Here is a 25761-nt window from a genome sequence, read left to right as displayed (position 1 = left end):
AGCATATATCTGCAAAATCCACCCACCTCTTCTTCCCCATCAGTGGACTTCCCTATCAGAGTTCTCGGTGTCCAGAACTTTAAAAAGCAAGGCACCGAGTCATTTGGTAAATTTTCCCTGTGTGACTACCTTTTCTGAAAAATAATTCTTGTTCCTTAATTTAAAGCCGCTGCAGATGTCTGTGTCCCACTTTGCTTATGTTTAGCATCTGGCCAGTGGTACCATTCCTTAGCTTGCTATACTTTAGCTTACCTTGCTTCCCTGCTCATGGGGGACTAGAAGCATTGCTTTTCCTTTCTGTGGAAATAACATTTCTATTAATATAAATGTTTTCTAAGGTATTGAAAAAGGATCACTATTTGGAATAAATCATTAAATAGTCTTAATAGAACTAACCTGCTATTTAATTTAGCTTCAGGAAATTGAGACCTTTGGAGGGGCAGTAATACTATGGAGAATACTGAGAGTGACTTCTGTAAAATGTGTATTTTTGAGACAAGCGTGGGAATTTAGCTTTGTCTTCTGTGGAAATTTTGTCTTGTTTTCTGTTTTGTCCTTAGGCTGGAACAATGTGTATTTGTTGAGTAAATGAGTGAACAAACTTCTTTTCTGAAATGGTGGAGTGAATGGATCCCTCTTATCCTCATCACAGCCTTGCCGCGTAGGAGGGAACTGGTCTCAGGGGAGCATGGTTCAGGCTTGACTTCCCCACTGTCCGCTGTGGCTGTACAAGAACGTCTGTAGCTCCTTGAGCTTCTTCCCTCGGGTTCTTATGAGGCTAAGTGACATAATGCCTCACTTGTATTAGGCAATTTAAATGACAGCTGTTGGGCTTCCCTGGTGGCGCAGTGGTTGAGAGCCCGTCTGCCGATGCAGGGGACGTGGGTTCGTGCCCCGGTCCGGGAAGATCCCACATGCCGCGGAGCGGCTGGTCCGTGAGCCGTGGCCGCTGAGCCTGCGCGTCTGGAGCCTGTGCTCCGCGACGGGAGAGGCCACAGCAGTGAGAGGTCCGCGTACCAGAAAAAAAAAAATGACAGCTATTAATCATTATTAGTTATAACAATATTATTGGTTTTGGGGGGAAAATGTGAGTCTACTTGTTGTATATGTCTATCAGTAGTTCAGCATCTTTGATGAGATAGCTGCTTTGATTTATAGAAAATGCAAAGTTTTGCTGTAGTTACTCAGCTATACCATAGGCAGAAATGAGTGTAGAATGCACTGCTCATTTCTAATGTCAAATTAAATGTACAGTTGAATGTGATCTGTGTGTTTTTTTCAATAAATCTGGACAAGTTTTTTTGCTATGTGCTTTCTTTTTCCAGAATCCTCTGGATGAGGGTTAAGAGAATGGGAAACTGGTGCGTGGGGACATATTGGCGAGAATGTAGAGTGATTAGGAAATTGCCTTTCTGGAGGGCAATTTTGCAATAAATATCAACGTTTAAAATGCGTGTATATCCTGGGCTTCCCTGGTGGCACAGTGGTTAAGAATCCGCCTGCCAATGCAGGGGAGACAGATTCAGTCCCTGGCCCGGGAAGATCCCACATGCCACGGAGCAACTAAGCCTGTGCGCCACAACTACTGAGACTGCGCTCTAAAGCCCGCGAGCCACGACTACTGAAGCCCGTGCGCCTAGAGCCCGTGCTCCACAGCAAGAGAAGCCACCGCAGTGAGAAGCCCGCGCACCGCAACGAAGAGTAGCCCCCGCTCGCCGCAACTAGAGAAAGCCCACACGCAGCAATGAAGACCCAACGCAGCCAAAAATAAATAAATAAATTTTAAAAAAACTAAAAACAAAAACAAAACACAATTGTACAAAGATGTTCATGGCAGTGGTGTTTGCAGTGGAGAAAACTGGCAACTAGAATGGTTAAGAGGAACAGAAACCCATGCTCTGGGAAACCATGTAGTCATTAAAGAAGGCAAGGTAGCTTTGTAGGATTCATCATATACTTACAAAACTGTATATATATTTATCCCATTTCTATGAGGGAAAATTGCGTGTATTGCTGAGTGTGTGTGTTTACATTTTTAATTATGATTAAAAAAGCAAAATTTACCATCTGAACCATTTCTAGGTATACAGTTCAGTAGAATTAAGTACATTCACATTGATGGGCAACCATCACCACCATCCATCTCCTGTGCTTTTTTCATCTTGCAAAACTGTAACTCTGTCCCATTAAACACTAACTCCCCACTTCCTCCTCCCCTCAGCCCCTGACACCCACCATCTATTTTCTGTCTATGAATCTGACTAGTTTAGGGACCTCATATAAGTGGAATCATGTAGTATATCTTTTTGTGACTGGTTTATATCGCTTAGCATAATGTCCTCAAGGTTAATCCAGGTTGTAGCAGGTATTAGAATTTCCTTCTTTTTAAAATTATTATATTTATTTTGGCTCTGACAGGTCTTAGTTGTGTGGCACACAGTATCTTTGTTGCGGCATGCAGACTCTTAGTTGCGGCACGTGAACTCTTAGTTGTGGCACGTGAACTCTTAGTTGTGGCACGTGAATTCTTAGTTGCGGCACGTGAACTCTTAGTTGTGGCATGTGGGATCTAGTTCCCTGACCAGGAATCAAACCCGGGCCCCCTGCATTGGGAGCACGGAGTCTTACCCACTGGACCACCAGGGAAGTCCCAGAATTTCCTTCTTTTTTGAGGCTGAATAATATTCTGTTGTCGGGATTGACCACATTTTGTTTATCTCTCAACCCATTGACGGACACTTGGGTTATTTCCATCTTTCGAGTATCATGAATAATGCTGCTGTGAAGATGGGTGTGCAGATATCCCTTGGGGACCCTGCATAGGAATGGTCTGAAGAGACAGGTGACACACTGAATTCTGGAGAATGAGGCTGGGGTGGAGGGTGAAGGTGGCCTTCTGACCTGTTATTTCATATACTTCGTGGTACAATAAGCATTAGATTCTGTTTTCATTTGGTAAATTATGAAATCACTAATTGTCATGCATTTGGTCTGTGCTGTCTTAAGAGTTCGGCAACCCCTCTACCAGAAATACCGGCCCACGTCGTGCAGGAGTGCAGACTACAGCTGCAGGAGGACCCTTCCCAAGACGTCTTCAAGGAGTGCACTCGGTGAGTGGATGGAGCTCGCCCTGCACACAGCCTGGGGCTCCGCCTGAGACGGGGCTCACAGCAGCTTCTCTGCGTGAGTGTCCTCTCCAGGCGACGGTGGTCCCCTTCACCAGAAAGGCAGGTGAAGAGTGACAACTACACGACATAATGACACACTGGAGCGCCCGGTCACGAGCGTGGCTTTGCTGCCCTGGCCACTCGGCACAGCCTTCCACAGTGCTTGTTTTGGGATGAAAATAGTCCCATAAAATGTTGTTTTTAGACCTTGGCCCTCGCTGAAAATATCTTTTCTGCAGATCTTTGCAATAAGGACAGGAAAGTTCTAAGCCAGAACACATTGGCTGAATTCAGCTTCCTTGTGTACTAGGAAGAAAGAATGGTTTCTGAGGTGACCTGGCCCAAAACATGGAGTCATTTGTATATTTACACAGACATTCGGCTGTCACTCATCCATTCACTCAACAGATGTCTGTTGAGAGCCTGCTCTGTCAGGACCAGTGTCGGCTTCCTGGGGCTGCTGTGACGAAGTGCCACACACTGGGTGGCTGAGGAAGCGGATGCACCATCTCCCAGTTCCGGAGGCGAGGGGTCTGACGTCAGGGTGTCAGCAGGGCCGTGTGTCTGAGAGCTCTGGAGAGGATCCTTGTTTCCTATTCCAGCTTCTGACGCTGAAATTCTATCCTGACACTGACAAACATGGGCGTTGCACGTATGAGACTGGTCAGAAATTCTGCCTTCTCTGTGCGTAAATTTCAAGACGTCGACTTAACAGTTGCTAATCTTTAAACGAGTGTTGATACCCAGGCATCTCTCTGTTTGATTTAGTTCATTCGACTGATGACTCTCACTCTCTAGGTATTTATTAATGGTCATTTACCATCGGCTATTGCAAGGTGTCGGCTAATTGGAGACTTCAGCACAATACCATGTATAATCTAGGAGTTTCAGTGTTTTCTATTATTCTGTCTCATCTCAGTATTGTTACACCTTTGTTTCCCCCCAAACCTTCTTTTCTCGTTCTGGATCCCAGAATCCTGATGCTGCATAATGAATATAAATGGTTCCTTTATGCTCCCTGTTTTCCACATGAAGCTGTGGTGAGAATCAGCACAACGCAATGGTTAGTGGGGGTCATCAAGATGAACATATTAAAAACCAATGCTGAACTGATGCACAGTTTTTTTTTTTTTTTTTTTTTTTTTTTTTGCGGTATGCGGGCCTCTCACTGTCGCGGCCTCTCCCGCTGCGGAGCACAGGCCCCGGACGCGCAGGCCCAGCGGCCATGGCTCACGGGCCCAGCCGCTCCGCGGCATATGGGATCCTCCCAGACCGGGGCACGAACCCGTATCCCCTGCATCGGAAGGCGGACCCCCAACCACTGCGCCACCAGGGAGGCCCTGATGCACAGTTTTAAATGTCATAATTTTTAAAACTTGTGTGCAGTAGGTTTATCTGCCAGAATAGGGCATTGGAGCAGAGTCTGTTGTTTTTGAGGTAAGGAGTATTGGGAAGTGAAATTGAGATACACTGGTAAGTTGACTATAGTCATTAACCTTATTAATGTATATACACTGAAATATACAAATGTATTAGAATCGGTTGGTATTTGTGTTGTTCCTTCATGGAGACACCTAAGTACCTTTATAAAGATGGTTTAGCTGAGCTGATAGTGTCGGAATTCTTAAACTGGTTCAGAAAGGCTTGGAGTTGAGCTGCCCACATGATCTCGATGGAAAGGAGCCCCAGAGGCAAGGCCAGGCCCTGTCCTCACCCCACTGGGAAGTGACGGCTTGGCCTCCAGGACAAGTTCAGTTCTAGGATTGGTGTGGCAGCATCTCAGGACCCTGTTACACTCTTACAAATTATTGAGGACCCAAAGAGCTTTTGTTTGTGTGCGTTATGTTCTTAAGAAATAAAATGACACAGACGTTCCACTATCCTTCAGAGCAAAGACGTTGTCACCTGTCTTGTGGCCTCTGGAAAACCCTTCTGTGAGAATGGGGTTTTAAAACGGTAATTCATGTCTTAGTACTATTATAAATATAGTTTCATTCCTGAACACCCCCTGAAAGGGTCTCGGAATCCATAGGGATCCTCGGAACACATTTTGAGAATCACTGTGCTATAACATTGGTCAATCCAAGAACATCTGAATAACCTCTTTTTTGCAAAATCAAGTGAAGCAAATCATATGACTTGCTCAGAATTCTAAAAGCAGTGTGGATGCTGGCATTATCCCCAAAGCCTCCTCAGTTACCATTCAGTAGCAGCTTTCCGGGCGGCTGTGATCGCTCCCACTTGGACTCTGCCGTGCCCGGGACATGGCTCCTTTCTCTCTCCATCGGGGTGACTCTGCTTCAGCTCAGACCATCTCCCTCCGCCTCCTGGCCCAGGGTCAATGTGCTGCAGCCCCCCGGTGCAGCCGTGGGAACCCTGGTGACACCTGGCTCTTAGCTGGCTGCTGACTTAGGCAGCTTCTTGACCAGCCGTCAGAGCCTTCAGCACGGCCCGAGGTGATGTCCCCCGCCTCCCCCACCCCGCGTCAGCACAGTGCTTGCCTTCACTCAGCGAATACTCATTGAGTAAAGAGCCATTTTAAATGACAGGCTGCATTCTGTCCTTCGTCTACTCCCCAAGTAAAATTTGTATTACTACTATAATAAATCATAAATATCAGAAGCATGGCCAATTGCATACAATTTCTTCAAGAAATGTGTAGCATAAAATAATATATTGAGTGCTTTATTTATTTATTAAAATAAATAGATTTCTTTATTTATTTATGTTTGGCTGCATTGGGTCTTTGTTGCTGCACGCAGGCTTTCTCTAGTTGTGGCAAGCAGGGGCTACTCTTTGTTGCTGTGCACGGGCTTCTCATTGCGGAAGCTTCTCTTGTTGCGGAGCACAGGCTCTAGGTGCACAGGTTTCAGTAGCTGCGGCACGTGGGCTCAGTAGTTGTGCCTCGTGGGCTCTAGAGCGCAGGCTCAGTAGTTGTGGCGCACGGTCTTAGTTGCTCCGCGGCATGTGGGATCTTCCCGGACCAGGGCTCAAACCCGTGTCCCCTGCACTGGCAGGCGGATACTTAACCACTGTGCCACCAGGGAAGTCCCTGAATATATTTTAAACTCTTGTCTTTCTACTGGTAGATTATTTTTATCAAGTAATTATTTCACTAATATTCATATACATAAAAAGAACCTCTGACTTTGGGAAGGTAAATTGATTTTATTTGTTTTGAATTCTTGCCTTCATATTTTTACTGGTAGCATTAGAAACTAGTGTGGAATTCTGTAACTGCAAAATTCAATGTATTGAATTGTGTGTAATGATTCCCTTTCCCATATCCAGTGCTCATTTATGCACTAAAACACACTTGTTTTCATTTTGTAATGCAACAAATGTACATAATTGCATAAAAACTTTTTCTAGAATTGTCCATGACTATTTAAGTGGAGAATCATTTGAAGAATACCAAGAAAGCTCATATTTTTCTCGATTTTTACAGTGGAAATGGCTGGAAAGGTATGTTCTAATTTAAAATTCAGTAAAAACAAGTAGTAACTTCCATTACTGCATACTGATTTATGTATACTTTTCCATCTGTCAAAATACTATTGGAAATCTTGGGTTGTATGTGGCATTTTTGTACAGAAATTATTAATATTCATTACACAATTTCTTTGGATCCAGTGGACTCTGTTTTCTCTTTTTAAAATGGCAGTTAGCCCTGTTGGTGCAGTAGTTACAAAGTAAACCATATCCTAGATTCACAGAAACGTAATCCGATGTGGTGGTTGGGTCTTTGCGGGCTCAGCCTCTGCTCAGCCTCCTATTGGCCGTGTGTCTTCAGGCAGTGACATAGCCTGTATGAGGAGAGAAGTAATTATAGGCCCTTGTTCTGTAAGAGAAGAGAAGTAATTATAGAATCCACACCCCTGGACTGCTAGGGTCACCGGAGGAATGTGTGTAAAATGCTTAGCACAGTGCTTGGTGCACAAAATAAGCGCTCAGAAAGTGTTAGCTGCCACTACTGTTGTTGTTGTAGTTATTATTACAATTATTATTGATTTATTAAATTTCCACTTCTTGTTCATACAGGTTTCTTTTGAGGCTTTAGTGTAAACATCGCCTTTGAGGTTCTTTTTTCAAAAAGCAGCTCACTGTCGAGGTCACTTCCCTCGGCAGCTTTCTGAGAGGCCCCAAGAGCCATGCCGAAGAACACAGAAATATTTCATAGTGTGGGCTGGCTGCGGGCTTGTGTTTAGTTAGTAAGGATAACTGGACTTTCTGCAACTATCTTCAGTGTTTTCAACCAATTTTAAACGTTGACGTGCTTGTCTCTTAAAAGCCGCCCCACTGAGGGAGCCACAGTCCCTGAGCATAAGCACCCTTGCCCTGGACACCCTCTTGGAGCAGTGGGGTTCCCTAACTCAGGCTAGGACAAGAGCTAGGTTGGTTTTTCTCTTTCAAAACAGCAGTGTGATGTGAGGCCTTAAGCTTTTTTTTTTTTTTTTTTAATTAATTAGGCAACCAGTAACAAAGAACACATTTAGACATTACAGAGTTCTAGGAAGAGGCGGATTTGGAGAGGTAAGTAGTCTGTGACCAGCTATGAGCAATACTTCTAGAAAAGTAGACAGCAAGGTAACTGAAAAGCATGATCTTCAGGTAATGTATTGACTTTTACCAATACATTCATTTCCTTACTGTGTGTTTTGGGAATAATTTTAGCAACCATGAGAATTAATGTTGAACTTTGAGCAGAAGGTACAAGCTTTTAAAAAATTCAGAGATCCGGGAAGAAAAAATGATTCACTATCTTTGTGATTTTACATTCCACTTCATATTTCTTAAGTTGTTTTCTCATGTTCAGTGTTCAAGCTCAGTAAGGTTGTCCTGACTGAAAAGATTATTCTGTTTCCATATGGTGGAATTTCTGTTACTGCATTTCCATAATTTAGGACTAGCCTAAAAGTTCACGTAGTACAAAGTATATTATTAAATATGCTCATTTAACTCAACTCCGGACATGTATGTACCTTACACCTACATTGAAAGGTGTTAGAAAATGTGTACATTTGGGAAAATCCTAAAGAAACTACCCACAAATTCATGAGAGATGGTCTTTAAATATGATGGCACTCCTAGATAGAGACCACTGTGGTAGGTGGACAGAGAGTCCCGTGCAGTTCTGCTTAGGTGACTTAAGCAGATGTCAGTTGCCTCACTAAGTATCTGGAGTGGTCACTTTCAGTTCAAGCCTTTCTAAGTCCCCAGACCCAGGCGAGCCGTAGAGGAGCTGAGAGTGTGTGTCCAGTCAGAGCACGTTGTACTGTCTGCGTGTGATTTGCATCAGGTGTGCTCCCAAGTTCCAACTGAAGGCCAGAGCGAAAGCCACCAGAGTTCCCTTAACATGAATTAGAGCACCAGCCCCAGAGGTGTCACACCACCAGGGAGATCTGTCATCCACTCGCAGTTGACGTGGGAAGAAACTGGTCCATGTGGCCAATGCCCCGGGAGGGTCAGCAGCGTTGTTCTCTGATACCATTCTGGAGAGCTTTTAGGACATTGTGCATCACCCGGCCAAATGCTTGCTGTAACCCTTCCTAGCAGCCACTTCTGTGGGGACCCTCCTCTGTCGCTCCTGGAGCGCTTGGGTTCACGCCATCCTGCCCCTCTCCATCTGCGAGGACAGAGCTCACACTCTGTAAACAGCAGAGGAAGGTTTCAAGCACATGGGTCTTGTGTTTACAAAAGAATGAAGTTCTAGCTCTGGCCACACAAGTTTTAACAGTGAACTCAGTGGGAACACGTTAGCAAGTTTTAACGGTTGTGAAAAGACTTGGTGTATTTATGATCTTATAGATTTCTCTTCAACACAGTCACGTGTGTTTCCAGACATATGGTTGTATGGACAAATAAACCATTGTGGTTTTTCACGGACTTGTTCTGGATGTGCTGTAGCTGCATCAGTCCCGGAGGGGAGCGAATAGTCCATTTCTCTTCGGAATGCCTGTTAGAACCCTGTGACTAAGACAGACAGCCTCAGGGTCCTTTCAGTCCGAATGCCAGTAGTGCATTTACTTTTTCCAAATACTGCCACCTCTTCCAGTGCGTTTGGAAGGCCAACATTTTGGTCTTATTTTGTCAACAGCAGTGCTTTCGCTTAAGATCTAAGTCTTCTAAAGCAGGTCTGCAGGGTCCTGAGTCAGGCGCAGTGGAAGGGGAGCCGGGTGGGCATCCCTGTGCGTGGCTTCGGAGGCTGCATAGTGCAGTGGAGAGAGCACGTCCTTAGGACCCATGCAGCCCTGCGGTCAAGCTCCTGTGCCGCCGCTTCCAGCTGTGTGATCTGGCTTCCCCACCTTGGTCTCGTCCTTCAGAGGGGACATTGATCCCTGCTTCCCTGGTTGTTGTGAGTTGCCGCTGAGGATTTGTGTCCTGCTGGTCCTGCGGTGCCTGTCGCCTTTGCCTCAGGCCAAGTGGATTTGGCAACTCCACCTAAAGGGACTTAAGTTAACGATAAAGAGATGTGCAGAGACTTAGTGGTAGGAAAATGATGTAATAAATTTTGGAATAGTCACATATTTGGAGAACGTTTAATGATGAGAAAATAGTCGCACTGTAAGGTGAAAAAAGGAGGTTATAAAATATTATCTATTCTGTAACATAAGCCCAATTTTCCCTAAAAGCCAGAGGTTGTATGGGAGCAAGGTATATGTTCTTGCACATACATGTACAAAGGGGCACTTAGAAGCTTATACAGCAAAATATTAATGATAGTTATCTTGGAATTTTGGGTGTTTTGTCATTGTCCTTATTAATACTTGCAATATTTTCCACAATGAGCTTTATATTTTACCATCAAAATTATTATATTGATGGATAACATTATATCATGTCTTATACTCACTTTTAAAGTAATCCTCTGTGTGCATGTGTGTGGCGTGTGTGTGTCTGCGGCGAGTGTGTCTGTGGGGTGTGTGTGTCTGTGGTGTGTGTGTGTGTCTGTGAGGTGTGTGTGTGTCTGAGGTGTGGAGTGGGTGGGGTTCGGAGGAAGCACGACAGCCAGGCGTTGATAGCCTGGAAACTGGAAGACTGGTACCTGGGGGCCTACTGTACTATTCTCTCCACTTGTCTATGTTTGAAAATTTTCATAATGTGAGGTAACATATAAATATTACTTTAAGAACTAATTAAGTAAGATAAAGGCATGAAAGTCTATGGATTCTATGAAGTACATTTTCTTATACTTATTCTTGAATTTTTTAAAAAATCAAGAATATTTAGTCTCAAAAACTTTTATTCTTGTACAAAAAGTAGAAAGAAATAGGGAGACATATTTAAATTAAGCAGATGCAGCAGGATCACATGTGAATGAGTTCCACTGTCACCATCCTCGAGTTCATAAAGCCCTTGGTGGCCTCAGCTACCTTCGTAGATGGGGACCCGAGGGTGTGAGAGAAGGAGCTGCCTCGGGACCCTGCTGTGACCATGACTGCAGTGGTCTTGACTCAGCAGATCCCATAGGCTTCTCTTTACCAGAGGGAATTGTCATGGAGAGCACACGTTTCTTTTTGTAGCCTAAGAACTGTCAGGTAGATATAAGCTTTTTTTTTTCTCTTTTTAAACTAGGTTTGTGCCTGTCAAGTGCGAGCCACGGGAAAAATGTATGCCTGTAAAAAGCTAGAAAAGAAAAGAATAAAGAGGAGGAAAGGGGAAGCTATGGCTCTCAATGAAAAAAGAATCCTAGAAAAAGTGCACAGTAGATTTGTAGTAAGTATCTCCTCTCCGTCCTCGCTGTGGAGTGCAGGGTAAGCGGCATTTTTCCAGCAGACCTGCTGCTGGGTTTGTGCCTTTTCTTAGCTGAGCGTGTGCGGGGTTTTGCTGTCCTGGCTCTTCATGGGGAGAGGTGCCGGGAGGAGCCCTCTTCTTCCCTGTTCAGTCCTCTCTGGACACATACATGTACAAACAGTGGCGATTTGTTATGAATCTGTTGCTGTCCCCCGCCGCCCTGTCTGGCAGTGACTGTTCTCTGGCGAGGCGCCCCATCCTCTGTGGCAGCGGCCGAGCTCACCTTGCGCTTTGTTGCAGCCTCCAGCTGAGCGACAGGCTTGAAGACACTTCTCTGCCCGTCTGGCTCCTCGGGTGGGCCTCGTGTCTCCACCTCTGTCCCCGTTCTGACACCAGCAGGTTTACTGCTCGCCCTCAACTAGCACATCCCAATTTGTAGGAGGCCTCAGACCTCACCCTTACTGTTGCAGGTGAGGACTGAGCCCAGGGACGCTGGCTCCAGGCCGTGCATCAAGTAGTGTGGTTTTCGTCTCCAAACCTGCTTTCTCTACACCTAATTACATGTCAAAGGGGGAGCGTGAAAGACAATTTATAAAAGGATTCGGGGTGTCATTTATTTCTCAATACTGAGGTCAGCTGCTTTGTGCTGGGGCACAAATCTTCCAAAACAGAGACCCTCACAGCCATCATCTAAATGTGATAGCAAGAGTTTATGTGTAGGGCTTCCCTGGTGGCGCAGTGGTTGAGAGTCCGCCTGCCGATGCAGGGGACGCAGGTTCGTGCCCTGGTCCAGGAGGATCCCACATGCCGCAGAGCGGCTGGGCCCGTGAGCCACGGCCGCTGAGCCTGCGCGTCCAGAGCCTGTGCTCCGCAACGGGAGAGGCCACAACAGTGAGAGGCCCGCGTACCGCAAAAAAAAAAAAAAAAAAAAAAGAGTTTATGTGTATGATGTGTCAGTCCTATGTGCATTATGTGAAAATCTTTAATAAAATGGGCTCATCTTGGAGTTGCTTTAAACATATTTTTGTAACTACCTTGAAATGATCTAGCTTTATGAAAGGGACAAAAATAGTAGTTTGGGTTTATTCTACTTAAATAAAACATTCTGGTTTCTATATTCTTGGCCTCTCCCAAGGAACCTAGAAATATTTTCCTTTGTCCTTGATTCTATTTTTCCCTTCCTGCTTATGGTCCACCATCAGGTCCTGACCGGTACCTCTGTCGAGTTCATCTCCTCCTCCTCCTCCCCAGTTCCCCCCACCCCACCACAACATGATTGTGTGCGTAGACAGTCCAAGACTTTCTAGAAAACTGATTGAGAATTTGGCCAAGTTATTAGATATGGCACCAATTAGATATGAAACAATTAGAAAATGAAAATTTTTAATTGAAACCATTTACAGTAGCACCAAGAAACATCAAAATCTAGGGAAAAATCAAAACGTGCAAGACTTCTACACTGGAAACTGTAAAATACCATTACAAAAAATTAAAGCAGACCTAAATGAATGGGGGGGGTACCATGTTCATGGATTGGAGGACTCAGTGCCGTGAAGATGTCGCTTCTCCCCGAATTGACATATAGATTAAATGAATTAAATGCAATCCCAATCAAAATCCCAGAAGGGTGTGTGCGTGTGTGCACTCGTGTGTGTAAAATGGCATACAGACCAATAGAAAAGTGGTTAAAATCTTGAACAGGCACTTCACAAAAGAGGTTCCAAGTAGATAATAAGTATTAGACATGAAAACTCCATATTTGCATATACAGAGGAATGAGAATTAAAACCACAATAAGAGACCACCGTACCTCCACCAGTCTTGATTGACAGCACAAAACGTTGGAAGGGTGTGCAGCACAAGACCCCTCTTGCACTGCTGGGAGCTGTCTTTAAATTTTATGCTAAATGCAGACACTCCGCAAGTATGGACTGTCGGTGCTCTGTGAGTAGACCATAGCTTTGAGGATCATGACCCCAGGTGTCTTTGTGAAGGTTTGACACTGACTCAATTAGACATAGAAGTTTCTCTGCTTTCAATACTGAGCAGCTGTAAAATCTTCAGTAGTTGAAGGTTCAAGATGATACACGGTGTACGTTTCCCTGAAGCAAGCAGTAGTTGGGTGTTCTAATTATAAATCTAACATGGATTATTTTATTATTGTTAGCAAATGGAGTAAATCCCCAATGAATGAGCAGGTTTTTGTGTTTTGTTTTTTATGATGCTGTTGTCTTTAGGTTAGCTTATGCTACACTTACGAAACCAAAGATTCCTTGTGCTTGGTGCTAACCCTTATGAACGGAGGTGACTTGAACTTTCACATTTACAACTTGGGCAACCCCGGCTTCGATGAGCAGAGAGCTATTTTCTATGCCGCAGAGCTGTGCTGTGGCTTGGAGGATTTGCAGAGGGAAAGAATTGTGTACAGGTAAGAATGGCATGGACTTCGGGGGCCTTGAAGCCTGGTCCTCCTGAGCCTTAGGCCACCTCGAAGCTCTTGCTGGCTGCTCTTAGGGGCCTGGGCGGGAGGGCCGTGGGTGAGCCGCTTGGCAGTGGTCCCTTGGGGCTGTGCTCCCACGCTGCTGGAAATATGGCCAATCAGTGGTGGACCTTGGTTTTCTTTTTAGTTCTCTTTTATCTCTAGTAAGTATAATAGTTTTAAGTTGGTCAAATATGGTCTTGTTACATAAGCACGAGAAGAACCCATTTCCAAGATTCTTAGACATTTTGACAGTTCTGCTAAGGACTAGGGACTGGGTCCCAACAAAATAACAGATGTCTTAAAATAATAATACGTGTTTTAATACTTTTTCGTCTTAGAATTCAGTAAAGAAAATTGAGCACAATAGTTGGAATTAGTTTCGTGTGACCAATAGATCAAGTTTTAGGGAAAACAGTCCCTCTACCACCCTTTAAATGCTGGAGTCCTGGACTCTGATGCTCTTCTTGGCCACTCCCTGGGCAGCTCCCTGCATTCATCTCTGTGCGTCCACCTACCGGCTGTATGCACGTTGTTCCCTGATGGGCATGTCTATCCTTGCCCTTTCTCCTAAATTCCCAAGGGGTCTGCCCATCCCTTGCCCCAGTCCTCCCCGTCTAGTCCAAATCCTCCCCGGGTTCGGTCACCAACTCACTCCTGAATATTTCTCAAATTACTCTCTGTTTTTTAGGGTCAGTGGCTTAGATCACATCTTCCTCAGGTCGGCTTGCTCTCCTGGAACTTGTCCAGCATCCTCCTGTCTTCACCCCTTTGCTCATGCGGCTCCCCATGTGGATGCCTTTCTTTCACTGCGGCCCCTCCTGCTTCACCCTGAGCAACTCTTGCCCACCATGCAGAGCTAGCACACGGATGTCCTCTTTCCAGAAGCCGCCTCCTCTGACCACATCCTCACAGCACTCCATGTCGCCCATCCTGGAGGCAGGGTCCCTCTGGCTGGCTAGCTTCTTAGGAGACATTCATCTTATCCATCCCAGTTCTGACGAACTTCTGACTTTTCCTTGTCTTTCGTAGCCCAGAGCCAAGTTAAGTATCTCTTGAGGATCAGCCACCAGGCTGGGCCGAGGGACTGACATGGCCCCACCCACCGTGAGTTGTGGAGCAAAGGGTGGCCTGCTGCCCTGGGAACGGTTGCCCTAGAGGGAGAGGGGGGCGTCTGAATGGAGACGGCCTGGCCATCGTCCTTACAGGGAGTGGCTCTGAAGCGTGGCCCAAGCCTAGAGGAGCTTTGATTCCGGTTTCACCGCTAGAGGAAATTAGTTTGTTACAGTTAAGTACAGTTGAGCCACCTTTGCTTGCTTCTGGTGTTAAGATGCATTCCTGGATTCGTTGGAAGATTTTCATTTCCCCCATCCTTTTACCGTGGACTCCCACTTGCCCTCCAGCTGAGCAGGTCTGTCTCGTCCCTACTGTGTCCACAACACCTGCCATCAGGAGGTGCCACCAAGTGTCGGGTGAATGACCGATGGCTTTCAGGCTCTAATGGTACGTCCCTGCCCCCTTTAAACAAGGACCTGTGAAAGCATGGCTTTCATGCTTCAAAGGAGAGGGGTTCTTATGTACTCTTACCTATTTTCAGAGATTGCCACTTGACAGATTTTATCAGACCAGGTCCTAGAGAGATGGTCTTGCTTTTTGCACAGAGACAGTACAAATAAAAATGCTCTACTATTTCATCAGTTTAAAGGTCTGAAAAGAGGGGGCACTCAGGCTGGGCTTTAAGCATCCTTAGGGAAGAGCTTGTTACCAGTCAGAATTGAGAGCCTCGGGCCACCTTGCCCTCCTGCCCACGGAGCTGCCTTGAGAGTCCCGGTAGCGTGGGGAGGGCATGGCCTTCAAGTGCAGCCTCCAGCCTCCATGGAGGCATCGAGGCAGATGCTGCGGTGCAGTTAAGGAGTCTCCCAAAGAGGGGCCTGCGTTTCATGAGCAATTGAATGTAATGGATTAATGCTTCAAATTAGGCCAAGGCCTGATCAGGGAAGGCTTCCTGGAGGAGCTGGAACTTAGATTGCAGCTTGGAAGGATGGCTAAGAAGATCTGGGCAGGGGGAAGAGTGTGGTTCTTCCAGGGGAGACGTGAGCTGAGACGTGAGTTGTGTTTGCATCTTGGAGAAAGTGAGCAGAGCATTTGTAAAGAGAGTGGGAAGGAAGGAGCAAGCGTGTGTTGCTTTTCTGTTGCCTACCAGGCCCTAGGCTGTGCCTTTTTGCATTTATTTATTTGGAGAAAAGCTTAAGAAGTTAGTTAAAAACCATAGCATCCTTGAGGGCCTTTTATTCCAGATGTAGTTTTCCTGGAGTGTTTCATTTCTTTTCTCTATACTTCTCTGCTGTTCATTCAGATAAAGTGCCTGAAACAACTAGCCACGAAAGGAGCCCGAGGCTCAGTACAGCCCAGGCCGGGCTGCTGGGCAGCCTTTCTGGGGATGGTGTGCTTTGCTTTCTGTTGTTTTTGGTGCTTGTTTGTTTGTTTGTTTGTTTGGCTGTGCCGTGTGGCTTGTGGGATCTTAGTTCCTTGACCAGGGACTGAACCCCAGCCCTTGGCAGTGAAAGCATGGAGTCCTAACCACTGGACCGCCAGGGAATTACCTCTGTCATTTTGATAGTGTGATTTCTTTTAAATTATAAGAATTATTTTTCATAACAAAGTGCAATATGTATACAGGTAGATATGGCAAAAAGACTATGAAAATTTTAAAGAGTTGGCTTCTGAGAATGTTTTCAGTTTTGCCACTATGGAAAACAGTATGGAGGTTCCTTAAAAAATTAAAAATAGAACACCCATATGATCTAGAAATCCCACTCCTGGGTACATAGCTAAAAAAAAAAAAAGTCAGACTCACAGAAATAGAGTGGAAAAGTGGTTGCCAGGGGCTAGAGGGTGGGAGAACTCAGGACTCCATCAGTTCTGTTCTGCTGGTCTGTGTCTGTGCTCTTGCCTGTACTACACTGTCTTGATTACTGCGCCTTGGTAGTCAGTTGTGAAATTGGGAGGTATGAAGTCTCTGAGTTTGTTCTTCTTTTTCAAGATATTTTGGCTATTCTGGGTCCTTTGCATTTCCATATAAATGTTAGGATCAGCTTGTCAGTTTCTGTAAAAAACAAGAAATATATGTATATAAATATACATATATATGTATGTATATTTTACCTGCTAAGGATTGCATTGAATCTATAGATCAATTTGGGGATAATGGATATCTTAACCATATTGAATCTTCTGATCTATGAACACAGAATGTCTTTCCATTTATTTAGATGTTCTTTAATTTCTCTCAGCAATGTTTTGTAGTTTTCAGTGTATAAGTCTTGTCCTTTTTTTGTTAAATTTATTCTTAAGTGTTTGATTCTTTTTGTTAGTGTTTCAAATGCAATTGTTTTCTTAATTTCATTTTGGATTGTTTATTGCTAGTATGTAGAAATCACATCGATTTCTGGGTAATGATCTTGTGTCCTTGCTGAACTCTCATTAGCTTTAGGAGTTTACTGTGAATTCCTTAGGGTTTTCTACGTACAGAATCATGTCGTCTGTGAATAAAGACAGTAGAGCCCGTGTATGTTTATTTTTCCTCCCCACTAGAATCCTGCTGCTTCTGTTGGTACTTCATGAGAGGGAAGTTTTGGATAGATGTACAAAAACTTGTGTCAGTGCACCCTCATGAGTCTTCTGAAACAGACTGGAACAATCGATAGTTAAAAATCTGCCTGGTAAATGCTGTTTGTATTTATAGACAGTGAATATAAAGAAAGCAATTTGAGATTGGTGTCCCAGAGGCCAGCTCTCTCATCAGGTATCCTATGTCACTCTCAGAGGCAGAATCTGAGCTATAGTTCACAGAGCTTGTATACCACAGGGTCAAGCCGAAGACTGTCGTTCTTTTATAGTGAGGCACGTGGAGGCTGCGGTTTCTCAGGGATGTTCAGTAGATGCGAAGGCCTTCGGTCACTACTCACTTACTTAGGTTTGGTGTTGTTTTGTGTTTTCTCTTTGCATAGATTCTTTAGGTTACAAGTTCAGTTCTCAGATTGGGAGTTAAATTTTGTTACTTATCTCAACCATTAAATCAATTATTTTGCATTGTCTTGGTGGAGAATAAAATTTCTGATCCAGAACCTTATCAAGACATTTCTCTGCAGTGACAGCTTTAGGGTCGCTCTTTTTCTGATAAACCCACTGTTCTGTGCCAGTCTCAGCCCATTGGTAACCAGCGTTGTGGCTGGACCCGCCCTGTGGTTCTTACTACGATTGCAGGACACCCTCAGCAGCAACCGTCAGGAGATGCTGAAAGAGACGAGGTTTATTACTCACAGGGCCTGGAAATTACAGCCAGGTGGGGCAGGGGAAGAAGCAAGAGCGCAGGCTTGGGAGTCTGCTTTTACTGGGGTCTAGAGTCGGGGCCTAGGGTTTCCAGGGCTCACCGTTTACTGGTGAATGTAAAACGTGAGAGCGAGAATTTAAAGCACAGGAAGAGAAAAGGCAAGGCACCCAAATAGTCATTTATAGAACTCAACCAAAGTCTCTCTAACAGAAAAAAAAAGACGTCTCATTGGGGGTGTGGGCAGTGGCTGGCAGTGTGTTTGTCTCTAGCCAGTGGCTGGCAGTGTGTTTATTAGAGATAGCCCTCTTTCAAGTGGATGCCTCGGCAATCAAAGCTCAAGTCGGGCACTTGCTTTCCAAAAAGAGAAAAACCAGTCTGCAGGGCTCATACTACATCCACAAACTGGAAGTAGTTGTGGAATCCAGGAGAATCATTTATGGTTTAATGAAATTTTGGAAGATAATCTCCTTGTCCTAAAAGTGACTCTAGTGCGATGGTCTCTCTAGCATTCAGACCAGTGTTTTTCTGGCACTGGACCTGACCACCACAGCATCTTTCAGGAGTTCTGGGTGCATTTGGATACTTTGCGCTGCTCACGGGAGTTGGGACTGAGCTGACAGGTGGCTTTCTGAAGGATCAGAAATGGCCTCTTTGTGTTCTGAGAGCGACATTACGTGGCCAGGTGGGTATGTGTGACTCAGAGCGATTAGGTTGGCTTCTGGGAAGAGTGCAGGGTTTGTTAAGATTTGTAATTATTTAAAACCGAAGCTCCACCTCCTGCTTTCTTAGAGGAGGAAGGACGCAGCCGTTGCTTTGGGAGGAGGTGTGTTCAGCCTAGGGTCCCTGGAGATGCACCTGGGGCTGGGTGCTCACACGCGGTGACGCAGCAGCGTCCGTGTCCGCCAGCAGGAGGGGTGACTCAGGCAGGGTGATTCCTGCAGCGTCAGAGCTCATCATGGCAAACACACTGAACTCTGGCTTTGTTTCCGTGTATCACTGTGCTTAGAGAAAACCACCCCCCTGATATGACTAGCCAAATATGCTGCTGGCTTTGGTCAAAATCGATACCAATTACATTCACTAGTAGAACACGTAACAGTTTCAGCGCACTTTGACGTGCACCGTCATCCCATCTTCCCAGCAGTCTTGTGAGGAAGGCATCACATCCATGAACCTTCCTGGTGAGTGATGGCTACCCGGTGAGGTCCTGTGTTCTGCCCTCTTTTCCGTAGCAGGAGGGGCAAGTGGAACCTCTTCTTCGTTGGATTGTTACATTTCTGAAGCGACTTGACTCTGACTCATCCTGTATTAAACAAGATTTGAATCATGACACTTCCACTCGTCTGGAATGCTGTAGTTGGAAATGATCAAGAGAAAATGCCATTAGAAATGACACTAAGGGAGGGGGACGTCTAGCTGTGCATTGGATGAATTGGGGATTGGAAAGCAGGTGAATCTTCCCCACTCTAAGGAGAAGGCAGCTCGTGTGCAGGCGAACAATGGGGGAGAGGGGAACAGTTCAGACCTGTAATTTTTTTCAGCTCTGAATTGGGGCGTGCAGGCCTTTAGACACTACAGGTTATTGCTGTCACATTAGATTTATCAGTAGCTGAAAGGTTCATTTATTCATTCCAGAAATATGTATTGAGTCCCAGGTTTATATGCTCCTGAGCTGTGTGCTTGAAGCACGTCCTGGGGACACATCAGATTTTGAGGTCCTTGTCCTCAGGAAGCTTCTAAGCTCAAGGGCTGTGTGTGGGTGAACACATAAGTGGAGGTATAATTACCATTTATGATAAGTGCTTCAAAGGATGATCTCTCTTGTTTTCTACCCTTTTTGAAACATGGATGTTTATAGTAAGAATGGCAGATTTTAATGTTTATAGGGACTGTTAATCTGTATATGACCCACATTCTTCCAGATTGGACATTTCTGCCTCTTGGTGATTGGCTCTCTAAAAGCAATGGTAGCTGAGAAGCCTGTTTCCTGGTGGCTCTCTTAGGTCAGTCGGCCTTCTGGACAGGGCCACTGACTGACCAGGACCTCAGAGTCTTGCCCTGAGGCAAGTGGGCCATCTCTGTCTTATCTAGACTCAGGTGTGAGCAGGTTGTCATCCTGTGACGTGCCTGGGCACCAACTCAAGATGGCTGTTTTCTCATCACACTCCCACCAGGAACATTGCTCCAGATGCCTTTGGATTGGAGCAGAGCCAATTTTTCAACATCGTGGTTGAACTATTTAGGCCGCACTAAAGTGCTAGTTAGGCCAGAGCTCTAGACACCTTCCCTGTGGCCGTGCTGTTCTCTCCACCTTATTGCCAGCAGGTCCTCCCCACATCTGCTCACGTCTCCCTCCAGGGAGGGGCTGGGTGACTGAGGCCATCGTGGGAGACAGAGGGTGCCAGGGAGGGCAGGCCCGCCCGTGAGCCGTGGACCAGGCTGCGGCTCCAGCCTCAGTCTCCAGAAATCGTCTTCAACTTTGCCATTTCCTGATAACTCATGACCCAGTAGCAGGTCGGGAAATGGGATCCAGATGGGAAAGTACTTTTTTAACAAGAAGAGGAAGGGCACGAAGCCAGCAACCCGAGTTTCCAGGGAACCGGGACATGCAGGTAAAGGTGACTTTTCAACGGCCTGAGAGCACACCAGTTACACACCAGGCAGCAGGACAGCACGGGGTTGGGGGATGGTATAAAAAAGTCAGAAGACAACCTTATTTCCTTTCATCCTCAGCTTTGGTCAGACCCTCGCGTATGTGCTGAACTTTGTTTGTCTTCCTGGCTTAAGGTTATGATGAGAGCATCACTTTTCAATACAAAAGAAGCTGAAAAGTTCATCTGGTAAAACCCTTTCACTCGATGGCTGAGGAAACCAAGCCCCGGGGGTGAGTCACCTCAGCGTGGTGAGGCATCCTCCCGCTGAGCGCCCTGGGCCCAAACTCAGAGAGGTGTGAACAGAACTGTGAGGCTGATGAAAAGCCTGCGGAAGTGGATTTTGAGGGAAGGTTCAGGAAAGGACAGATACCCAGTGTGCGGCGTGGGGCAGGGTGGGAGCGCGGCGGCTTTGGGATTGGCCCCAGCTTGCCGTCTGGCATCCTGGTGACCCGCTGACTTAGCTACAGCCCAAGAGTGTCTGAACGTACTCCAGAGATGCTGGGACAGTCGCAGGAGTCGGTGCATGTCAAATGCTTAAGCACATATCTTGGCATCCAGAGAGCATCCAGGAGGAGTTAGCTGACACCATCACTGCTACCACCGCGATTACTCTGTGCAGTACATACAGCACACCTCCTTTCAGAGCAGGTGACTGGCGCTTACCTGACAGCTGAGAGGGGCACTGGGCGGGGAGTTGTTTAGGTCGGGCTTCTCACGTTTCAACGAGCCAGCCCTGGGACCAGGAGAGGATGTGGCTCGGCAGGCAGTCAGTAGGTCTCAGGCGGGCCCTCGATTTGCTTCCAGCCACCTCCCGAGTGGTGCTGGCCCTCGCTCAGAGCATCGGGGCTTTAGGAGGTCTCGAGAGACGTTTGAAGTAAGGTGGGTGGGCAGCTGTCCTGTTGATGTGGAGTGTGGCTGTGAATGTTCTATACAAGGAGGCTTACTTTGTTTTCAACTGCATTTACTTGGATTTAAAAAAAATATTTATCTATTTATTTATTTTTGGCTGTGTTGGGTCTTCGTTTCTGTGTGAGGGCTTTCTCTATTTGCGGCGAGCGGGGGCCACTCTTCATCGCGGTGCGCGGGCCTCTCGCTGTCGCGGCCTCTCTTGTTGCAGAGCACAGGCTCCAGATGCGCAGGCTCAGCAGTTGTGGCTCACGGACCTAGTTGCTCCGCGGCATGTGGGATCTTCCCAGACCAGGGCTCAAACACCGTGTCCCCTGCATTGGCAGGCAGACTCTCAACCACTGCGCCACCAGAGAAGCCCAGGAATTTTTAAATACAGAAAAGAATGAAAGAAAAAACAAGAGTGTGCACATGGCTGGGCAGTGCAAGCAGAAGGCACCCGTTCCCGCCCCTCTGCTCCCCAGGGAGACCAGTGACGGTGGTAGGCGCATCTTTCCAGAGAATGTTTCTATGCAGCGACCCGTGCCCACATTCTTGATTCTCTGAGCTTCTGGGCAGGATAACTTCTCGTGTCTCTTCTGGGCTGTGGTTTCTGACCCCGGGAGGTGTTATAGTAACTGCAGCCCCTGGGCGGGTGGGCTGGGAGCGCCCCCTTGAGACCAGCCTCCTCTGAGCTGCCACTCTCTTCTGCTGGCTCTGTCCCCTCTGTAGGTTCCAGTGACGCAGCCACAGATGGAGGGGTGATGCTCAGGAAGATGGATTCTTGTGACAGAGCCACACTTGAAATCAGATTTAAATATAAATCTCTGAAAACTAATTTTTTTCTCTCTAAGGGAAAAGACAAGTAGTTTGAGATATCACACTTAAGATATTTTAGTCTTTGGTGAGACACACTTATTTGAAGTTTGTGGCATTGCTCTGCCTTCGCATGAACTGTGATCAACAGTCACTACTGTTGGTTATGTGCTTGCTGCCACGAGGCCTGGTCTTGCCCAAACCCTGCACAGCCCGGGGAAGTGGGCGGGTGCTGAGCACTGTGTCTTGCAGGTGAGGACACAGGCTTGGAGAGGTTGAGGCCACAGAGCTGATAAGTGGCAGAGCCAGGATCTGAATCCATGCCTGTCTGACGCCCCCCAGACGGAATTCTTCTAGTGTGGGGAATTTTTAGTTGTTGACATTTTAAACAGTATATTAATGATGAGGGAAATGGAGCCGCTTTCCTTAGGGGCTGACCCCTCACCACTGGGCTGCGCGTTTCACGGCCGGAACGTCTTCCGTTAAGTCTGCAGAACGGTGCGCCTTGTGCACGTTGCCTGTAGGATCCTCCTCCTTCATGTGGCCGCCGGAGCCTTATGACGACACCAAGGGCTCATCACTGGACCCACAGAGGGGGTTCTGTTACCTGCCTTTCTTGCCGTGGCTCAGAGCACAGAGGTGTCTGTGGGCCTTTCTGCTGGTGCCAACGGATCCCAGCGTCAAATTCCGAACAACTGACTTTCTGTTGTTGTTTCTTCCCTTGCAGAGACTTAAAGCCTGAGAACGTTCTCCTTGATGATCATGGTGAGTGAGCGAGCCTTTCCCGTCAGCAGCACAGGCTTTGTTAACAGGGACTCGGGGACAGAAAGTTAGTGTGCAATTAGCCAGCTAGTGCAGAGGGGGAGCAGCAACAGGAGACGCCCTGCGGTGTGCGCTCTTTTAACGACAGAATGGAGGGACGTCCCTGGCGGTCCAGTGGTTAGGACTCCACGCTTCCGCTGCAGGGGGCTTGGGTTCGATTTCTGGTTGGGGAACTAAGATCCCACAAGCCGTGCGGTGTGGCCAAAAAAAAAATAGAATGAAGATGTCATCATTATTCCCCTGTATCTAGGCAAGAAGTAGAGATGGTTCTAATTTTCAGTTAAACTCAAAGGAAGAACATTTTCCCCTCTCTTATTTCTTGCTGTTCGCCCACCTCTTGCTCTATTCTCAGTGGTGTGTCCATGCCCTCCTAAACCCTGGCTACTCTCGGGGGCCGCCTTCCCCGCAGAGCATGGGTCGGGGCAGGCGTGGGGCTGGGGGCCCTGTGATGGTGGACAGGGAGCGGCCCTCGGGGGCAGCCTGAGGATGGACGGCCCGCTGGCAGGTGCACTGCGGCCAGGTGTTGACCAGCGGCCCGGGGTGGCGTCGGGAGGTAGATTTCTTCAGGGGATTGTTGTGCTTGTCTCAGGACCCTCACGATCCAGTGGAGCATGAACCCAGGCCGGCGTGGCTCCTGCAGAGGAGGAGAGGGGCGGCGGTATTGAGGGCAAAGAATCCTGAAGGCGGCGTGGGGCGTGTTCAGTGCAAAGACTCCTCTGCTTCTTCTGCCACGTGCTTCCCGCGTGCTGCCTGACACGTGTGCACAGAGCAGCCACCTGTGCGGAGGGAGTAGAGTCTCACTTCGTGGGAGATGATGCTGAGATTTGGAAGAGTGTTGCCCAAGGGCGTGTTCACAGCTTTGGGCTCGGAGCCCGTGGTTCATTCCTCGTGCTGTGCTGTGAACCAGAGCGGGGATTCATGCCCCATGTGGGGATGAGGAGTGTCTCCACGATATGTTGTTAACTGGGAAAGAGTGAGGTGAGAGCAGCGGGGAGTGTGCTTCCTCTCATGTAAAAAGGGGAAAATGATCTGGGATATTTGTATTTGCTTGTATATACATAAAGACACACAAAAAAGAGTCATTAGAAACTATGAAGAGGGATGTCCCTGGTGGCACAGTGCTTAGGAATCCGCCTGCCCATGCAGGGGACACGGGTTCAAGCCCTGGTCCGGGAAGATCCCACATGCCGCGGAGCAACTAAGCCCGTGCGCCACAACTACTGAGCCTGCGCTCTAGAGCCCGTGAGCCACAACTACTGAGCCCGCGTGCCACAACTACTAAAGCCCGTGTGCCTAGAGCCCGTGTGGTCTGCAACAAGAGAAGCCACCGCAATGAGAAGCCCGCGCACCGCAACGAAGGGTAGCCCCCGCTCACCACAACTAGAGAAAGACCACGCGCAGCAACGGAGACCCAACGCAGCCAAAAATAAATACATAAAAAATAAATAAATTTATAAAAAATAAAAAGAAACTATTAAGAGTTAAAATAGCATAGGGGGAGCAGACTTTCCAGTCATACTGACACCTTTATATATGTTTTTAGTATACAATTCAATTTCTGCAAAAAAACAAAAAACAAAAAAACCCAAAACACCCACAACATGCTAGTATTTTGATTGGAACTGTGTTGAATCTATAGCAAACTTGTGCAGAATTGACATCTTAATATTGGATCATCCAATTTAGGAACATAGTCTACAGTTCTATATATTTGGGGCTCCTTCAGTTTCTCTCACTATTACTTTGTAGTAGTGTTCATTGTAGTACCATGTGAACATATCACTTATTAAAAATCTTTTTTTTTTAAGTGGACTCGAGGGAACTCCGTGCATATATTTGCAGATCTTTCTCTGCATGGCTCCCTCCTCTCCAGAACGTTTTCCCACAAACTTGAGCTGACCTTTCTCTCCCAGGTTCTAACTTCCATCTTCTCAGCTTAGCAAGGCCGTCTGCTCTGCTTGGGTCCCCCGTACTGTGCTGAGACCTAAGGGTTGCTCCCGGCTAGGGTGCCAAGAAGGTTGTAGGGCCCAGCCTGCTGTTTCTCTTCTCTCAGGACTCACGGTCCGCAGCTGCCCTGGACTCAATGTGTTTAGTGCTTTTGTGTTATGTTTAAGAAATCTTGGCCTGAACCTCAAAATGTTCTATGTTTTATTCTAAAAACATTACTGTTGGGCTTCCCTGGTGGCGCAGTGGTTGAGAATCCGCCTGCCAATGCAGGGGACCCGTGTTTGAGCCCTGGTCGGGGAAGACTCTACATGCCACGGAGTAGCTAAGCCCATGCACCATGACGACTGAGCCTGTGCTCTAGAGCCCGTGAGCCACAACTGCTGAGCCTGCGTGCCACAACTACTGAAGCCCGCACGCCTAGAGCCCGTGCTCCGCAGCAAGAGAAGCCACCGCAATGCCGCAATGAAGAGTAGCCCCTGCTCTCCATGACCAGAGAAAACCTGCGTACAGCAACGAAGACCCAACACAGCCAAAAATAAATAAAATAAATTAATTAAAAATAAATAAACAAATAAAAATATTACTGTTTTATCTTTCCCATTTACTTCTGTAGTCCCTCTGGAACTGATTTTTTTGCATGATATGAAGTAAAGGTTGACACATTTTTTTCAAATATATAACCAGTTGACTAACACCATTCATTGCAAAGATCATCTATTCCTCTTTTCTTTGGAGTGTCACATTTTACATAAATCTAGTGTCTCTATATGTGTGGATCTTTCTCTGGACTCTATAGTTTCCTTGGTCATTTCATTCATCCTTGAACCAACACCATAGCCCTTAACAACTGAAGCTTTCTAGTGAGTCTTGATTTCTGTTAAAGTCCTCCAGCATCATTATTGTTCTCCAAGATTGCCTAAGCTA

At 46.6% G+C, this 25761-nt stretch overlaps 1 protein-coding gene across 1 annotated transcript in view; it reads left to right on the top strand.

Annotated features, from left to right (window-relative positions):
- The window catches only part of GRK4 (G protein-coupled receptor kinase 4), a 72497-nt gene that overhangs the window by 30799 nt on the left and 15937 nt on the right, over positions 1-25761 (top strand). The window contains exons 5-6 of the mRNA XM_081229337.1: positions 3007-3110; positions 22796-22833. Coding sequence (XP_081085463.1) covers positions 3007-3110; positions 22796-22833 — 142 coding nt within the window. The remainder of the gene's footprint in view (positions 1-3006; positions 3111-22795; positions 22834-25761) is intronic.

The sequence above is a fragment of the Mesoplodon bidens genome (genome assembly GCF_964165515.1).
Source record: "Mesoplodon bidens genome assembly, chromosome: 1".
In the NCBI taxonomy this organism is placed as follows: domain Eukaryota; kingdom Metazoa; phylum Chordata; class Mammalia; order Artiodactyla; family Ziphiidae; genus Mesoplodon; species Mesoplodon bidens.
The sequence above is the reverse complement of the archived record's forward strand: the minus strand, read 5'-3'. Positions and strand labels throughout refer to the sequence as shown.